General features: G+C 35.6%; 2 protein-coding genes across 14 annotated transcripts in view; one reads left to right on the top strand and one right to left on the bottom strand.

The window, feature by feature from the left end:
• KCNIP4 (potassium voltage-gated channel interacting protein 4) overlaps positions 1-3,232 on the top strand; it is a 400,704-nt gene extending 397,472 nt beyond the window's left edge. For all 9 annotated transcript variants that reach the window (XM_032684981.1, XM_032684974.1, XM_032684976.1 and 6 more), the window contains one exon: positions 1,678-3,232. In XM_032684981.1, coding sequence (XP_032540872.1) covers positions 1,678-1,725 — 48 coding nt within the window. In that variant the 3' untranslated portion in view covers positions 1,726-3,232. The remainder of the gene's footprint in view (positions 1-1,677) is intronic.
• PACRGL (parkin coregulated like) overlaps positions 1-16,517 on the bottom strand; it is a 32,919-nt gene extending 16,402 nt beyond the window's left edge. For 2 of the 5 annotated variants that reach the window (XR_004356546.1, XR_004356547.1), the window contains exons 1-8: positions 16,203-16,303; positions 12,751-12,908; positions 11,142-11,209; positions 9,992-10,082; positions 8,707-8,841; positions 6,957-7,064; positions 5,924-6,004; positions 4,428-4,565 (exon numbers count right to left, since the gene is read on the bottom strand). Coding sequence is in view for 1 of the 5 variants with exons in the window: in XM_032684983.1 (XP_032540874.1) it covers positions 4,509-4,565; positions 5,924-6,004; positions 6,957-7,064; positions 8,707-8,841; positions 9,992-10,082; positions 11,142-11,209; positions 12,751-12,891 (681 nt within the window). In the remaining 4 variants the exon portion in view is untranslated. Of the gene's footprint in view, positions 1-211; positions 4,566-5,923; positions 6,005-6,956; positions 7,065-8,706; positions 8,842-9,991; positions 10,083-11,141; positions 11,210-12,750; positions 12,909-16,202 lie in introns of those variants that run through there. The other 3 variants (XR_004356545.1, XR_004356548.1, XM_032684983.1) reach the window with 3 other exon arrangements.
• Between the last annotated feature and the right edge of the window lie 1,981 nt (positions 16,518-18,498).

Raw genomic sequence — 18,498 nt, 5'->3', positions numbered from 1 at the left:
CAGCCAACCTCAGAAATATGGAGCTGATTTTAGAAAACTACCAGTTTCATTCATGATGATACACATATAATAAAATTGGTAGGAAGTGGCAAAACACTTAGGAAATTCAGAGCATGTTGGTTGTTTTGCCCATTTGCTGAGCTTAGTTGCCAGTTTATATTAATTAAATGACAAATGATGCCAGTTAAACCAAACTTCAACCTCACATTAATCAGTGATCTTGTCTAGTTTATTGATATTTTAAAGCAATGCAGTGGGAAAAAAGTTAGTTTATTTTAAGTTTCAGTAATTTAATATAGTAATTTTACTACACAAATTTTTAAGCATTAATCTACATATTTTTTGAAATTACATATAATTGCTTCCGTAAGTTATTTTATCAGTACAAAATAGTGCACAGATCATTTCTTACAGCAACATCACTTGAGATGGCATATGGAATCAACGATGAAAAACCCCACTGTGCATGTTTCATAACATAAATTAAGCAAATTACTCAAACCAGTCATTTTTACAAAGCAAATCACCCACTAGACTGAACAGTGAATAATTTAACTGGAAATTGATACTGAACACGTATTATGGGAAGATTTATGTACAGAAGTATCACATCCCTATCAGTAGTGGAGAATACTATGAAATAACCTCTAAGAAGTGGGGTCTTTTAGGCATCTTTCAAGAAACTTAGAAAAATAATTTATCAAATTCAGTCTTTTTATTCACTTGAAGATGCCTAAATTATCTCTCAAGAAAGTGCTAGAGTGTGCATTCAGATTAAAATATAGGTTGATTACAGTGAAGACCAGCAAATGCTAAATGAGCATGTAATAAACTCATGTATTGTGTACATATATTGTTTTGTGCAAGCAACTGTTGATCCAGAAATGCCAATAAATATGGGCTACTGCAAGTAAACTCTTTCTTCTATACACTGAAATGTAAAGCTTACAAAGAAAAATACTGTTTTCTGAGTGCTGTGTTGAGAGTTATTTACTGATAAAAACTGGAGTACAGAGGGATGCATCACTAAGCATTATGCAAAACTTGGGAGCTGAAGATTTTCTTAAAACATTACCTAATGCAAAAGCAGTCAGAAAGCAGAAGTAGCATTGGAAAGCAGTGACCATCTTTCAGTGTGAGCACATAGAAAATCTGAACTGAGGAGCTGAAGAGTGTTGTGATACTTGTCAAACTGATTGACTCTTCAGTTCATGCAAAGATGCACACTTCAACCTATTTTATGTTAGAGTCATCCCTAGCTACGTAGCAGGATGCCCTAATATTGCAAAAAGGCTCCTCTGTACAATGCACAGAAGTAGCAATTCCATGTATGGAGTTGCACTTCAGATACAACTATTCCATGAGTTCCATTGTCTAAATGTACTATTTTATAGTGGGTATAAACTGATAGCCTCTGAAATACTGCAGACTTAATTTTCTTAATATGCTATTGTATCCTTGACAGGGTAGTTTTGGTCTCATTAATATACACAAAAACCTATTTAAGCATAGATCCATTAACAGCCTTTTTCTGCTAACAATTTCTCTAAACAAGCTGAAAGAAAATGTTGTAATTAACAAAAATACAGTTAGTTCTACACCATGGCACTATAGATCTTGGCCAGCTACATTTGTAATGGTGTATGATTTTTGGTTTTGTATTGTCTTTTTTTACAGGATGAGAATATAATGCGATCCATGCAGCTCTTTGAAAATGTGATTTAATGAAGACATTAGGTCTACAACTAATGGACAAATATGAGCTATTCGGCAACATTATCTAAAAGATGGATTTCCCACTTTATCATAAATAAAGTTACTCAGCTTTACACTGAGACATGGATTATGCAAGTAAATTTTTTATTATAAACTCTTCCCAACAAAAAATTCTTTCTAAATTATAAAATTTAGCTCTTCAACAGTGGCTACTTAGTTAACAAGATTGTACTGAAAAAACATGTTTTTACTCCAAATTCAAACAAACTCACAGTATGCAGCTTTATTATCATTCCAAACCCTAGTTAAAACAGATAAAATCACAAGGAGATTAAAAATATACTCTTAGTTTTGTTACTCATTTTTACTGGATTAAACTCCAGGTATTCAAGTGTATTTCGCAAATCTTAGCTTCTAATTTATACAGAGGCATTACCATGTATTTTCTTTTCCCATTTCTATGGTGTAGTCCTCATTTTTGAATAACACTTAGAGTTAATGCTATAATCAGTGTGCAATGCACATCTTGCTGCAATTGCCTTCCACCTTTGACTTGCTTTTCTCTTCCAAAGAAAAAAACCCCAAACCTAACAAAATTGATAACCTGAGACGAAGAACTGTTACAGAACAAAAACCCAAACTGCTTATAGGTAGGTTTATTCCGTAAAAAATATGAGTAAGCTTCTATCAGTCACACTTACCTAGTAAATCTATCACGACAGGAATACCAGGCGTCCTATAGACTGTATTTCTAATTCTTCTTGGATGTGTCTGCGAAGTTCTTAGCTTAAAATTAAGGATCTTCTAACTTCTAATTTGTCATGAAGAAAGCTTAACTGGATCCTAACATTTCATAACTATGTGTCTTTTTGCCTTTAATAAATAAAAAGGCATGAACTTCCTTTGAAACTTCCATTCCACTTCAGTGCTGAGAATGAATATCCCTGTGTAGTAACATCTACTAATAATGACTGCTAGTCAGGCTAACATCTATTTCAGCTTTTTGTAATATCTGTAACTATGAGACAGAATCAGGAAAAAATGGAAACTTCAGCTATATATCATCTATATGTGATAAATGCATTACATTTTTTTAGGATCATTTCTTCATTAAGATTGGAGCTATTTATTCTGAATCTAGAAAGATTTTTCTAAAAAAGTATGCACCTAAAATATAACAATGCCCCTCCATCCATGTAATTTTTAAGATATATTGTCCACAGAGTTTATGACAATATTTTAAAATAGGTGAAATGCTATCAAGATAGGCCAACCTTCATTGTGACATTGCTGCAGAAAATGTGAATTAATGAAGTAGAAAGAATGTTGCAAGCATTCTTTTGTAAAAATAAATCAGGTATCTATTCTGGTGTAGAGATGGGATGTTAGAGGCATGTTGAAGGCTGCTCTGCTATCACCAGTGTAGGATAAGAGTAGTACAATACATGTACACCTGAAATCTGCTGTAGCGTGTTTGTGTAAACTAAATGTGCACATTTTGTAAAAAAAAAAAAAATAAAGTAAACATGAAGAAAAAAAAGGACCATGATCAATTTTTTTCAGTTGTTAAATACTTGTTGACACAATTGTTAACTGAAGAAATACAATTAAAAAAAAAAAAAGCCTAAATACATTTATCTTGACTTAGCACAGTTCTTATCTCAGCAGCAATCATACCACAGTCCTGAGGTAAATTTAATTTAGTCAAGCAGTAGTAATTTTCAAAAAAAAGCTGAAACTGCTTTCACATGACAGACTTTTTTAATACTCTACACATCAGTATCTTCTGATGACAAAAATACCCCTCCCTTCCAACATTATGGAATTATTTTGCAGTCAAGTTCAAATACAATCATGAGCAAATGCTGCAACCTACAAGGCTTGACAGAGAGGTAAGCTGGTGTCTGAAATGCTTTTGTTGTTTTTAACTCCTATTTTTTTATAGCTTCCATGTTCAGAAGTTTATTAACTTGTCTAGACTGGAATTCACAAGCTAGTCCCAGGCATATCTGTGACATTCCTGAACTCAGTGCAAAGGGAGCACGGTGTAAATACTCCGAAGTTGCCTCCTACATCCAGCTCCCGTTCAGCAGGCCCAAAGCCAACTGGAACTAATCAGCTGAGCAAACCCTAGGCTGTGGATCTGGGGAGCAACCTGATACCTTTGCACTGTATTCTCCGAGCCTTCCCAGCATTTCAAAACAATGTGCTGAGAATGCACTGAGCAAGTTCAGCTTTGCACCATATGCTCCTTGTTTGGTGTGTTCAGCTTCACACCTTGAAAAGCTGACTCTGAAGGAGTCTATGAGTGCTCACAGTTCTGTGTCTAACCTAGTTCTGATGAACCTAAATGCATCCATCTGTGCCTTTCACAAAATAAGTCATATGTTTCAAAAGCAGGTATAAATATGTCATTTAACACCAAGTTACTTACTATTTAAGTAATTACTGCCAAATTATTTTGCATCAAACAAATATACAAAACATATTAACCACTGCAGATATATTAAATGAAATTGTAGTTTACAACAAAATAAGAATCAGTATTTACTCTGCTTTTGAAATAACAGCAGGTTAATCAATGTCATCATAAGCACAATGCATATGCAAATATAGAGAAGTCTTCTGTAATTACATATTCTCAAACTGATAAGACTCCCACTCTCCATCATAGTGAAGAACTGTGATTATTTTAAGAGAATATATCATACCCCAAATAAGTGTCAGTGATGTTCACAGGCAGCTTCTTTCCAAACTTCACCTTACAGTACAAATCACTATAGATTTCTTGTTCAAGGGGAGATAGAACAATAGGTTGGAATTTTCGATTTGATGATAGCCACAGTTGGCTGTTGAAGAAAACAAAACAAAGTTAAACAAAATAAGGAGCACTAGCACTATGTATGACAGTATTCATACAGTCTCTACAAATTGCATAATGCACAATGTTTACTTAGTGATCTTTGCTATTATGAAACAGTAGAAAACTAAAAAGTTACTATTTGCTGAGAAATTTACTGTCAAAAGGGCTGAAAATAATAAACTGAGAAAATGGACGATTGTGATAACTTATGCTGGAGAGTAAAATTCCAAGAGAAGGGACATGTAAACCCATACCTAAAACTGGGCTTAAATACAGACATGAAACAATAAGGATTTTTAAACAGAGCAGTAATATTCTAGAAGGGACCTCTAATAAAAGTAAGGATCATACACTTTATAACTAATTTAGAATAGAAATTTGATAAATTAATTAGTTGGATTATATAATGTTGCTCATAATCACAATTTAGGAGTATTATTAAAAGACACAACGAAAGACCTACTCACAAAAGAACCAGACAACAAGAAATCAGGGGGTTGACAGAAGAGTTAGAGTTTAATGACTCACTGGATTAATTACATCATCTAGACCTAAATTTTCAGAATATAGAGACGAGAAATCATTTTTCTTTTCTTGTCTCACTTCATATAAATAAAAAACTCTCATCCTCCTTCATTTGTCGTAATGTTTTTCGAGTCTGTAACTGAACACTGCTACTGCCCTCAAATGAATATGAGCACACACACAAAAAAATGAAGTGATGTCAAGTGATTATTTGGGTACCTACTGATTAAGGCACACAAGCTCAGAACTGGTGGACCTGTATTTATGGTCCCTACTCTTCAGGTTATTCCTATTCTTTATGAATGACCATTGAATATATTACATAGAAGTGTTCATAGGGTCAAAAAAGCAAATATTTTCTCTTTTAGATGAATATCTAAGCCAACACTCCTCACTTTTTCTTCTTTCCTCATTTCTGTACAATGTACAGCACAACATAAAATGGCAACGGAATGTTCATCAGAAGAAACCTCTGCCACCTATTACTTAAAGTGTATTTTTTGATGTATAGCAATTATAGATCTAAGCTCTCAGTTAACCAAGGTGAGTTGGAATGTGAGTGTCAGAATTCCTCAGTAAATAACCCAAACAATAAGCTCTTAGTGGGAATGGGCAGGCATCATCAATAACAGCAAAAAGTAACTTCTAGCAAGAGCAAATCCTGTTGAGAAACATAATTAGTCTCAGAAAATGGAACACAAAGCATGCATCCCAGGTCTACTGAAGCAAGAACATGGCAAGAAAGACAGAGATAAAAGTTGTTTTGGCAAAATTGCATTCAAATGTCAAGATTACAGAATAATCATCTGATCAACTCACCTTTCCACCATATTGCTCCAACTTTTGTAAAGTAACTGTAACTTTTTCTCTAAATTTCTTGTCCATTAATCTCCTTGAAAGCTATTGGAAAAGTAAAATAAAAAGGTTTGTTGCACAATATAGTACAATATATGGAAAAAAGGGTATAGTAAGTTATTTTGTTACTTTATTTCATCTTTGGAAAATTAAGGATGAAAAGAAACATCATAACTTGTAACTAATGTTAAAGTATGGAACTTAGTCAAGGCAGAGGAATATAAGGTTAACTTAAAAAACCCGAATCTATTAGCCAACAGAAATATTTATTTTATTTTTTTCTTTTAGCAAACAAATTTGAAAGAAGTACCAACCCTAAAAAAAAGTCATTCTTAAAGGGCTGTCTACATAAAAAGTTAACACATTTTTCACATGCATTGAAAGAGATTTATTACAGTGGAAATACTTTTAAAAAAACTGCTGCAATTTCTCTCTTCTGCACTGGATGTCAAAAAAGGTCCTTTTGTTTTGCTGTAAAAGTGCACTTTGCAAGCAGGCTAAATGAAACCATGAGAAGCCCATCTGACAGAGGAAAGATGTCCTCAGAAGGACTCAGTATAACAATACTTCTCGTAATTCTACTCTAAGCTTATTTAATGAAAACTTCTTTGAGCAGAATTCTCATCTGAAAGAAGTGGGAATATTTGCTTATGTTAATTTATTGAAACTGTCACAGTTTTGTTAAAATGTTCGCACACAAAATGGAAAACTCATTTGATAATAAACTTTCCTCCAAAACATAGCATCTATTTCTCCTCGGGCATATACTTCCGTTATTCTCCAGTTTATGTTAACAACAGTTTTTGGACATTGCTAGAACTTTATAAGTCACCATATTATTAAAGAATGAAGGGCTCACTCAGAAGAATATATGAAATAGTGCTTTTCATGGAACTGCTGAGTCCTCCACTGTATCTGTGCAGATATTACAGGAAACATCTCAACAAAAGTACCATGACAATACAAAGGATTTTTTACTACAGCATTAAAAACTTACATTTGTGAGTAGATGTTTAAGATGATCATTAAGAGATGGGCCAACAACAGCACTCAGCTGAACTAAAGCATCCAATCCCCTTCCAAACACTTCATCATCCGCATGGGCCTTCAGAGGGGGAAGAGAGAAAACCCTATCAGTAATATTCACACAAACACAAAAGTTTTTCTAAACTGCAATCTCTGTATTATGATTGCATGTAGTATTTTTAAACACTAGAATTACTGTGCAATTGCCAATTGCTATAATGCTACAAGTTTAGAAATACAAGTACAACAGGACTGAATATTAGTCTCCAGAGGCCACATTTAAAAACAGAAGTATATTTTTAAAGTAGAACCAAAAGTATCAACAAAATGTCAGCAAAATTCTTGCATTTCTTCTGAGACAAGGAAACTAATAATTAAGTATTGATAAAATAAAGAAAATTTGGCATGCAAAACAGTTTACTACACCAAGAATTTCAGTATTTCACAGCATATTAGAAATAACCATTCAAATGCAGATATGCTGAAATGGGGAGACACCATTTTACTTACAAATGTAATTAATTCAGTGTAATTTCTATGTAATTCATAACAATAACTTCCTTTGTTGGAGAAACAGTGGAGCTAATGATTTTCTGCCTCAATTCATTTAGTTCTCTCTACACCTTTGTCACCTGCCAGCAATTATCTAGCTCTTATCTACTTCTAGGGTTCCTTGTCATCTTTATTTCTCCCATGGGAAGGTTCTTCTATCCCTAAGTTCTCTAATGGTTTAATTATTCACTTTTCTTTAGTGGAGAAAAAGACTCATAAGAATTTATTTTGTTCTTGTACTAAATGTTAAGTTTATTTAAACAATTATTTTTTCACTCCAGCATTTGAGACCTGAATGTTTTCTTTTTAACTAGAAGTGATTGATTGCGTAGTAGAAGGTTTAAGAAGACTATACCAAAGCAATGCAACAATAAAAATTATCAGATGAGTAACAGTAATTGAGGAATAGATAAGAATAATATTTCTAATTTTGTCTTCAAACTAAACCAAATATTCTGATAACACAGAATTCTGAACTTCTGTTACACCTCTGATTTGAGATCACAAAGAATTTTTAAGCTTTCAGCAATCTCTATAAAATCAAAACTGAAACACAGCTAGATTAAAGAACAGCTACTTGCTGAACCAGAAAAGGGCTCTGAAAAATATGACAAAAAGCCAAAAAAGATAACCCTTGAAGCCAATATCTAACTTTGTTTTCTAAAGGAGTAGAAAAGTTAAAAACATTTTAAAAATTAAGAATACGACCACAAATATTTTAACTGTATTCTTCCCTTTTCCTCATTGACATATTCTATTTTACCTTTGTAGCGTGTTTTGAATTGTTAGATGTAACAGATGATTATTTATTCCCACATCTCCATTTTACTTCACCTCCTTTATATTTTTTGCATGTGGATATATAAAAACACCACAAATACATATATTTATTTCTGCTTATATACAAACCTTTAATAGAACATTTCCACAAAGTTTGCCCATAGCTACTGTCATACAGCTATAACGAGTTGCCCATTTGAATTTACAGTGAAATACATATTTAGCTAATAAACCAAGGCAGGGTTTACAAGAGAAAGAGAAACCATTCCCAACCCCCAAACCAAAACCCACACAGTAGATTTATCACATTAATATTTTCCATGTAGTTCTTACCAGCAAAAAAAAAAAATCAAACCTATTAAAATGTCTTCATGAAGAGTAAGACATACCAGTGTAGCCTTTAAGACTGGAACTAGACGAGGCAACAAGGGAATTGCTTTTTCAGTAGCACCTTCAACCAGAAGTAATTCTCTAAAGCCCTCCTTTGAAACAAATGTATAGGGATGTTTTGTCTCTCTTAGTCCCTGTTGCAAATGTAAAATGTGTTTCTTAATAGTGTGCCTTCTTTTAAACAAAAACACATTTAAAAAGTTCCACATAGCAGCAAGATAATGTTTAGATTTTGTCAGATCAGTTCAAAACATAAAGTACACTAACTCCACCATGTGGAGCCACTCAGTACAACTCTCCTCACAGAATATTCTAATTCATTTTTCTTTTGGAGCACTGAATATTAAAACTCACATTATGAATACTGCCTATTGAATCAGTATGTGTACTACCTTTAATCTAACTACCCAAGGTATTTTTTCAACAAAACTAGGAACAAGAGCAGGCTATGTTTTTGTACCCTAAAGGAAAAAAAAAACAGAAGATGAACTATGGAAGGAAAGATGCCCCCCACCACACCCCCCTCTCTGTAATGTCAAAAACTTGTTGATGGTACAAAGATGCCCTTCTAGTGTAGAAGGTCTGACTGGCAGAATTCAAAGATTTAAAGGGCAATGGCTGAAGCCTTTCTTCTTTCCACAACAGGAGCTTTATGTTACTTTAGGAATTGACAGTTTTGTTTAATCTTTTAAAAATAAAGGAAAAAAAAAAGAGAATAAGCCACCTCTGGATATGCACTTTTAATCCAATCTAAAGCATTGGATTCATCATTTATTTAGACACCTGAAACATATTTGATGATAAATGTCACAGATTGTTCTGAGAAAATAGAAGCCTCAACATAATGCATAGTACTGCTCTTCAGTTTATTTACAGGATGCTATTTTCATTGTACTAGTTCAATCTATTGAGAAGAACACACTTACTTCAACAGGTAGGCTTAATATAAAAAAATAATCAAAGCAATTTAGTTTACAAAAGAACCTGCAAAACTACAAATGGATTGAAGATTTCATTCAGCAGTTGGAAATCTGAGATGCAGTCTTGCATTTGGCCAGTATGTTGAAGATTAAACAGCTCTACCTAGCTCTCTCAGAATGCTCTAACTAAAGAACTACAAATAGCAATGCTCTTGACCATTTTCATTCCTACAAGATCTTCACAAAATTTTTTTTTTTATTTCCCTAGTATGTGAGCCTAAATTAGCTAGCTTAGATTGTTAATAAATGACATTTGCAATTAGGAAATGGTTGTATGCTTAATGTTGCAAGAAATTGAGTTTACCTCTGCCAGTGTTATAAGGAGAGGATCAAAGGGAACAGTTTCAGGAAGGCATTCCCATTGCAGTTTGTGCTTTACTGATCCATGCACTAACCTATATAAAGAACAAAGTTTTAACAAATCATCATATAAGAATACATAATTTATTACTACCACTATTCGCTTTAAATGTATCAGCAATTAGTTTGTGGTGTTATACTGTGTTATATACACAATCCCAATACATACTGTTCTCCTTAGCGAAATCACAGAATCCCAGAATCAATTAGGTTGGAAAAGACCTCTGAGATCATCAAGTCCAACCTAGTGTATGTACAATGGTATTTAACAGTGAAATTATAATAATTTCCCAAAATACAGCAGTTTCCAAAATTCTGCTTCTAATCACACAGAAATCAGAAAATAAAGGTTACAAAAATTATAGATGCCTCTCATGCCAACACCGAAGATGCTCCTTTTGCAGAGTTACTTATTTTGATAAGTAGCAAGAAACATTTTCCTCAAATGGTAAGGGAAATCAGTTGAAACAGAAAGAAAATCATACTGGAATTTATTATTTACTCCTAAGATACAGATAAAGGCTATGTATTAATGATTATTTTATACAAGTAAACACATGTACATTGTATTAATGATTGCTTAAATTTTTGTAAAGTAATTCTGCATCCTAGTAAGAAAACACTAAAATGTTTATTGGCTATCCAAAAGTAATTTAAAACACCATAAACTATTACTTACAAGTATTTTTGTTAATATCTGATATTGCTGACAACTACAGAATTGGAATATTCAATAAAATGTCATACTAAGTACTTCAGATGAAAAAGGCTGCAAGAGGTCTACTTACTAAAATGGCACTAATTTTACTATCTTTGCTAGTAGGGAGAAGTAAACAAGATTACCTGGAGAAATCAAGTCTGCAAAAACTTAACTATGCTTTAAAAATGTGGTTTTAGTATTAATACAGCATAAAAAAAAAACCCAAATGAAGACAATTTCAAAGGCATGGAAAATTGCTTTCTGCTTTGAAAAGAGCTGAGCATTAGAAATCTTTCCAGAAATGAATGGAATCGAACAACCTAACTAAAATATCAAACATGAAGAGATGTATTTCATAATATATTTAGTAAAAATTTAAACAAACCCTACACACCTGCACGGAATGCCTCCTTTAGCATATGTAGCAGCAAATGCAGATGTTGGTCGAGAATAAGCACCAAACTGCAAGGAGAGAGAGAAATAGCATTATTTATTCATAACAGTAAAATTTTATAACTATTATAAATATGTTAAAGCTGCAGTTTACCAAAAAAAGAACTTAGTCATATGATTCTAAAACAAATAAATAAAAAAAAGAACTGCAGGTATGGGGTGGAAAACATATATTTGATACACTTATCAGAAAACTGCTCTTCAGAATCGTCTGGCTAGGGAGTTTTTAAAATGAATAAATAATGTAGAATCAGCGTTCTCCCAATGGAATTACCTTATTTTTCTATTTTCTCCTGCAAATGTTAATACTTAAGCCTTACAGGTTCTTTACTCAACAGATTAAGGAGCTCTCACTTTCCTTATGCTCTTGTATTTATATTGGTAACATGCAGAAGGTAGTTTTATGCATTTCCATCTTGATCTGAGTATAGACAAAAGTACAAGGTGGCAAGATGTGGGAGAAATACCAAAAATTGGGCAAGATGGTATGAAGGCACTGAAAATGCACAGGGAGGTTCATACTGGGTGAGAATCTAGAAAGAACGCACTGGAGAAGGAAACTAGGAGCTTCACAGGTAGAAAAGCTGCACAAATTTGCTTTTTATCATATACATGGTTCCTATGCATATGAACTATTGTATTATTTATTAGCATGATCATTCAATGCTGCTTCCCATTTTAAACACCTTATCACAAAGCATTTAAAAGCAAATATCATGAAATCTTAATTTTTATCTTTTGAGTGTTTGAACCTATATTAAAATAATTAAAATTGTGTGCATGATTTGATGACTTCATGGCTTAATTTAAGTTATTGTGCTACTTGCAAAAAGATTTAAAGTAAAAAAGATGCCCACATTAAAGTATTCTGCCTCTGTTTATTGCAAACTACTACCTCACCAAACTACTCCTGCATTTAATTCACTTTCCAAAAAGCCTGTGACATTACTAATTGTCAAATTATGTGGACCAGTGGTGAGCTATAATTCATGTATTCAATGCTAGTTCTTCAGGCACGTGACTTCCATGAAATAAGCAACTCCATTCATTATTCTGTATTACATATTCACAGTAATTGTGAGTTTCATATAATGCTCACCAGCAATTAATTTGCTAGATTTCATGAAGTCTTGATGATCTTCAAGATGCTGCCTGATTCTTAGTTTCATCGCATAACTGAAATAAGTTCCTCTAAAGCAGCAGGTATCAAAGTTTAGAAGTATATAAAAAAAAAAAAAACCAACCAACTCTCTTTATCTCTTAGCTCTAAATCTCTTTTTAGGGCAATAGAACATAGAAGATAACAGTTACCATGCAAGTCACAATCGTACCACAGCACATTTATTAAAAATGTAATAAACAATGTTATGCCTCAGGCATTTGGCTTAGAAGGTAGGGAATGTACGATTAATAACAAAAGTTTAATTTAAATTTAAAAAACAGGACCAGAAGAAGCATGTCCTGCATGTCATTTCACAAAGTAAGGAAATTTTTTCCAACCAGAGATGGGTTTTAAACAAACAAACCAACCCCCCATCACCTATACACACCGGATCGATAGTTTTAGGATTCAGCTTGTCACTAGGCTTTGGCTGTGGTTTAGTTGCAGGTTCTGGAGAACATGGTAAAGGAGAGGATGTCTTGCTTTTCTGTGCTGCAGTCTTTGGTTTTATTTGGATGTGTGATGACATTCTTAGAACATTGCTTCCTAAAATAAAAAAATATTAAAAACATAAAATAATTTTCATTCCTATATGACAGACTATCGAGGGTTAGAATCCTCAGGCCATAAAACTGACATGAACAAACAATCAAGAAAATCTGAATAAGTGCACCAGGAAACAAAGGCTTATTCTTATACATCCTATGCAGTGCACGGGATAATTTTAACAGTCTTGTCACTCGCTCTTTCAAATGCACACATTTCCTAACCTGCTCCCCTTTTCTTGTGTTCTTTGAGACCTGCAGCTAAAGTGAATTAGCTACAGTGTGCCTTTAGGTAGCCTACAGGAATGCAAGCAGCATTACGGGGCTCAGCAGAAGAGCCCAGAGTGAAATAGGCTGGTTGGGTTACAGTTACATCAGAAGAAAGCAACAATCTGAGGAATAGCCAGGATGAAGGAATGAAGAGAAGCACAAGTACATTCAGGACACAAAAAAACCCCAATGTAGAATGAGATGAGAACAGAAATGTAAGGCAGCAAAGAACACAGAAAATGGATTCCAATTCCACGTTAAGAAGAATGACTTTTATTTTTTTAAAAGAGTGCAAAAATAACCTTCTGTTTACATCCTTAAATACTGATTTAGATACACTTATCTTCTAAATGTCAATGCACCAGCTACATGTGTCACTATATATGTATGTAATTGGGTTAAAGTGTCCCTAATAAAATTAATAGTCCTCTGCCTATTTAACATACCAAGTCTGACATTATGATGAACAAGATAAATTATTCCTGGGAAATTACAAGTTTTCAAATATTAATAAAACTAAAAGAGTGAAAATGCTGGTTTTGAATATTATTAATGTTCAGTAATTTATGCTATGGTGCATTCTGGATGATAAAAAACAATCTAGTAAATAAGAAATTACATTCCTTTGTGAACAAGAAATGACACTATATAGCAATGAAAACTATAGGAGGCAAATTAAATAATACACAGAAACAAACATTGCCTCAAGGATGAGCAGAATGCTTGCCATCCAGCTATCACCTTTAGCAAGTTGATGACACCTGTTTTTGTCAAAAATGTGATTAAATTCCAAATACTGAGATCAGAATGAACTAGAGAGGCAGATTGTTTTTGCCATGCTACTCACACACCCACAGCTCTATAAGCCACCTGCCCTAATCTCTGCCAGACTCTTGCACATACAGTCCTTATTTAGCTTGGTTATTCTAATTCTTCCCTCCAAACAGGACTTCCAGTCATGTACTTTTGTCACAGAATCATAGAATATGCTGAGCTGGAAAGGACCCACAAGGATCACCGAATACAACCCTTAGCCCTGCACGGGACCATCCACAAGACTCACACCATGTGCCTGAGACTATCATCTAAATGCTTCTTGAAGTCTGTCAGGCTTGGTGCTGTGACCACTTCCCTGGGGAGACTGTTCCAGTGTCCAACCACCCTCTGGGTGAAGAACCTTTTCTAATATCCAACTTAAACCTCCCCTGAAACAACTTCAGGCCATTCCCTCAGGTCCTGTCACTGGTCACCACAGAGAAGAGATCAGTGCCTGCACCTCCTCTTCCCCTCATGAGGAAGTTGTAACTGCAATGAGGTCTTCCCTCAGTCTCCTCTTCTTCAGGCTGAACAGACCAAGTGCCCTCAGCCCCTCCTCATACAGCTTCCCCTCAAGGCCCTTCACCCCCTTTGTTGCCCTCCTTTGGATGCTCTCTAATAGCTTAATATCTTTCCTTTATTGTGGCACCCAAAACTGCACACAATATTCAAGGTGAGGCCACACCAGTGCAGAGCAGAGCGGGACAATCCCCTCCCTTGACCGGCTGGTGATGCTTTGCCTGATGCCCCCCAGGCCATGGTTGGCCCTCCTGGCTGCCAGGGCACTGCTGACTCATACTCAACTTGCTGTCGACCAGGACCCTTTCCACAGCTTTCCAGCATCTCATTCCGCAGTCATCTTCTAAATTATGAAATCTTTAGGATTGTTTCTGTTTCTGGTAAGAAATTATAAGGTCCCAGCACTTGTGTAGATATGCTATGTCTTTATGACTTGTGTAAAGAATTAAATCTAGCACCTAAGTTTTAGTGAATGTCAAGAAACAACACATAATAATGATTACCAAATTAGCTAAAATACAAAGCAAAACTAAAATTGAAAGTTTAAATCAATACTTCTTGATGGATGATTTAATCAGAAATAGTGATTCAAATCAGTTCACCCACTGTACATCCTGTCTTCTCTATCTTACTATTTCCAGAATGCAGCCTGTCTCCAGTGACAGTCTTTTTAAAAGAACAAGTATACCACAAATAGACAATTAAGTCTCTTCAGAACACACAAAAACTTACATGACACTTACATGAACTATTCGGTAAAATGCAAGTCATTAAAACCAGAAATAATTTGAAGCCCTAAAAGACAAACAATAACACAGAAAGAAAATCTACTGATTTTATGCCAGTTTGTTATCATTATTAAACTCTAATCACATTAGTTACAAGGCATAGTTTTAACTATCAGAAAAATAAGAATCAAAATAATTTTTTTACTATAAAAACACCAGATAAGTTCTTGACAGTAGCATCATATATCACAAAAGAGTGCTTTGAAATATACAATTGCTCATAATATGAACAGTCAGCTTGCTAATAACAACATAAATATTTTTTCCTCAGAAAAGTATTAAAAAGTAATTCAGATGTATTTAATTTATTCTGTTTCTCAGGAAGTAATCAAGATACATGTCAAGGACTTTACTGAGGTTTTAACTAACAACTAAATCTAGAAAAGTCAGTGGTTGTACCATGACAAAAAGTAAACGATAAAAAGTGTGACAATAAGCAGGAACAGTGTCAGCCCTTTGGGACAGAAATGAAGATAGTGATAAGGACAGTGATAATGGTTTTGTAAAAATGCAGCCGAGGCAATATACTGGCAGAGGTGGAAATGGCACTGAGCAGGAAAAGTACTCTTCATAAGGAGGTCTCAACCTTCAGAGATGAAAGCCCTTGTGTAGTCATGAGCTCGGAAAGTCACTCACACGTGTTTGCAGAGAGATCAGACGGCTGAAGTACAGTCGTGAATCAAACAAGCGACGTACGAGGTTTGATACAGAAGTGACCCATCTACTGGTAGATGACAGACTTCAAGCAAAGGACAGACACTTTAAACAGAAACAGGAAAACACCTCTAAAAGACTACTTTCAAAGTCTTTTGAAAGTGCAGCCTGGAGTTCGGTCCTAGAAGTCACTTAAGGCAGGCAGAACTAAAGTCAGTAGGATTTGAAAGGCGAGGTTGCTTCCTTACCCTGGTGAGCGCCAACTCTCGGGAGCGCAGCTGGGGCAGCGGCAGAAGGAGACGCGGGGCTTCGAGCGCCGTCACTGCCGAGAGGCTCCAGCGGCGACGCTCCGGCGAGTTCCCACAGAGCCGCCGGCCCGGCCCCCGCGGGACATCCGCAGGGCCAGTGCGGGAACGAGGGGGACACCCTGCTCCCCTCGGCCCCTCTCCCGTTCCCACAACTCCCGCTGATCCCGGGGAGCGTCGGGCCGGGGGCAGCGCTGTCCCCGCTCCGACGGCCCCGCGGGACGGGCGGCTCAGCTCCCGGGGACGCTTCCTGCCGGTTGCCAGGGAAACTACGGGCCGCCGGGAGCCCAAACCTCCTCAGAGCTCGCTGAAGAGCGAAAGTCAGATTGAAAGGACGATGGGTTTTAATACTTTATCCGGGAAAAGAGAATTTGAGAATGACTTTTTTTTTTTTTTTTTTTTTTAAATGTGAGAAAAGTTTGGCTTTCAGGGACAGTGCCACGTTCCCATTTCTGATTGTCCTTGTTCCAAACACAATGAAAGTTAATTTTTAGTTTCTTTCTCAGATAACCCACTCATACAGTACTGAAACTTCCGTTGGAAATACTGTATTTATTCGTACACTGTCACGTCTGAATGAGCTTTAGGGTAAAATGAGTTTTTGGGTAAAAGGGTATTTTTTCACTTGACCACAAGGGTAGTTTCTTGCTTTCTTTAGGAGATATGTCTATTCTTTCATGCACTCAACCATCAATCTCCGAGCAAAACGTTTTCTTGATTTGCTTGAATTTTGTGAGATACAATCTTTCTACCATTGCATTCTTTCTCATTTCTGTCATTTTTACTGAAGAACTGATTGGTACTTTAGAAGTGGATAAGAGAGGCTATTCTCTTGATTTTCCACTAAAATAAAATAAAATAAAGTAAAATAAAATAAATCAACTCCCTCGAAAGCAAACAAACAAACAAGCAAACAAAACCAACAGGAAAATGCAGAGACACTGTTGAAAAATATAGACTATTCAAAAAATGCTATAGGCATTAGATTTTGGCCAATGCAGGAATTTAATAATTAGTTTTATCTAACATAAATAGTTTGTATCTCCCAATAATGGGAAGCCATAAGTGAGGACATTTGCAGAGTTAGAATAGGGCTGCATAACTGAGTGCTGTTGAAATGAATTAGTGCAAGAGACCTTTTGGAAATACAGAAGGAAAAAAAATAATATAAATAATGTTGGAGAAGGGAAGGGTTTTTTTCCTAAGTGTTTTTAGCTCAGCTCAAGAGACATTACATTACTTTCACAAAATTATTTTACTGTTCCACAGTGCTGAAGGTAATAGAGGAATGGATGTCTTTTTATCCATAAATTTTACAGACTAGTAAATAATCTCAGAAAAATCCAATATTTGTAAAGCAGACTATGCAAGTCTTTGAAAATCACACTAAAAATACAAACCAGCATGATCATCTCCATGATGAGAAAAAAAGAACTGCTTTTATGAGCAAGGTTTATTTTTAGTTCAACGTTTTAGTATCATTTTATACATGTATCTGTTATAGCCGATTTGTGAGTACGGAACAGACTACAGCTACGTTCGAGTGTGGAAGAACATAGTAGTACAATGCCTGAGTCAGCAGGAGGTATGAACTGCTGTGTTGTATGAAGCAAAATACCACTGATCAGCTCCATAGAGTCAGCAGCTCCCACTGAGTTCCTGGAGGCACAGAAACGACAGGGTTGTAAAAGGACAAGTAGGACTGCAGTCTCTGTGCAAGAGCAGGGCTTAGTTTAGAGTTCAATCGTTTTCCTGAAAAATACAAAATAAAAACTTGTTGTGTAGTGCAGTGTGTATGGTACCATAGGGAGTCCTGCTGGACTTAGAGCTCTGAATGCACAGACTGCACTGCTCACCTTGCAGGGAGACTTGGTGTGTGAAATCAGGGTATGAGATACCTGCTGATCTGTAGATGCCTGATAGACATGGGGCCCTTCATTTCATGTCTTGGGGCATTTCGTCTCTTGAACTTAGAGAAATCACTACCCTGGCTTGTTGCCTTCATGCAATTGCCTTCATGCAAGGCTATCTCAGCCATGAGGTTCTAACTAGGGGTAGGCTGGCTTTGGTGCCGAACCAGCACATGCCTCCCATATTAGGCACTCAGCACAAGGCATCCCTGCGTGCCTGCAGAGATACACCCTGACCCTGCGCCCGTGTCAGCAAGGCTCAAGCACCCGAGTACTGGGAACCTGATGGGTTTGAGCAGGCTTAATCCTCTTAGGTGGAAGTCTAACTC

The sequence above is a fragment of the Chiroxiphia lanceolata genome, chromosome 4, assembly GCF_009829145.1.
Source record: "Chiroxiphia lanceolata isolate bChiLan1 chromosome 4, bChiLan1.pri, whole genome shotgun sequence".
Taxonomy (NCBI): domain Eukaryota; kingdom Metazoa; phylum Chordata; class Aves; order Passeriformes; family Pipridae; genus Chiroxiphia; species Chiroxiphia lanceolata.
This window is presented reverse-complemented; position numbering and strand designations above follow the sequence as displayed.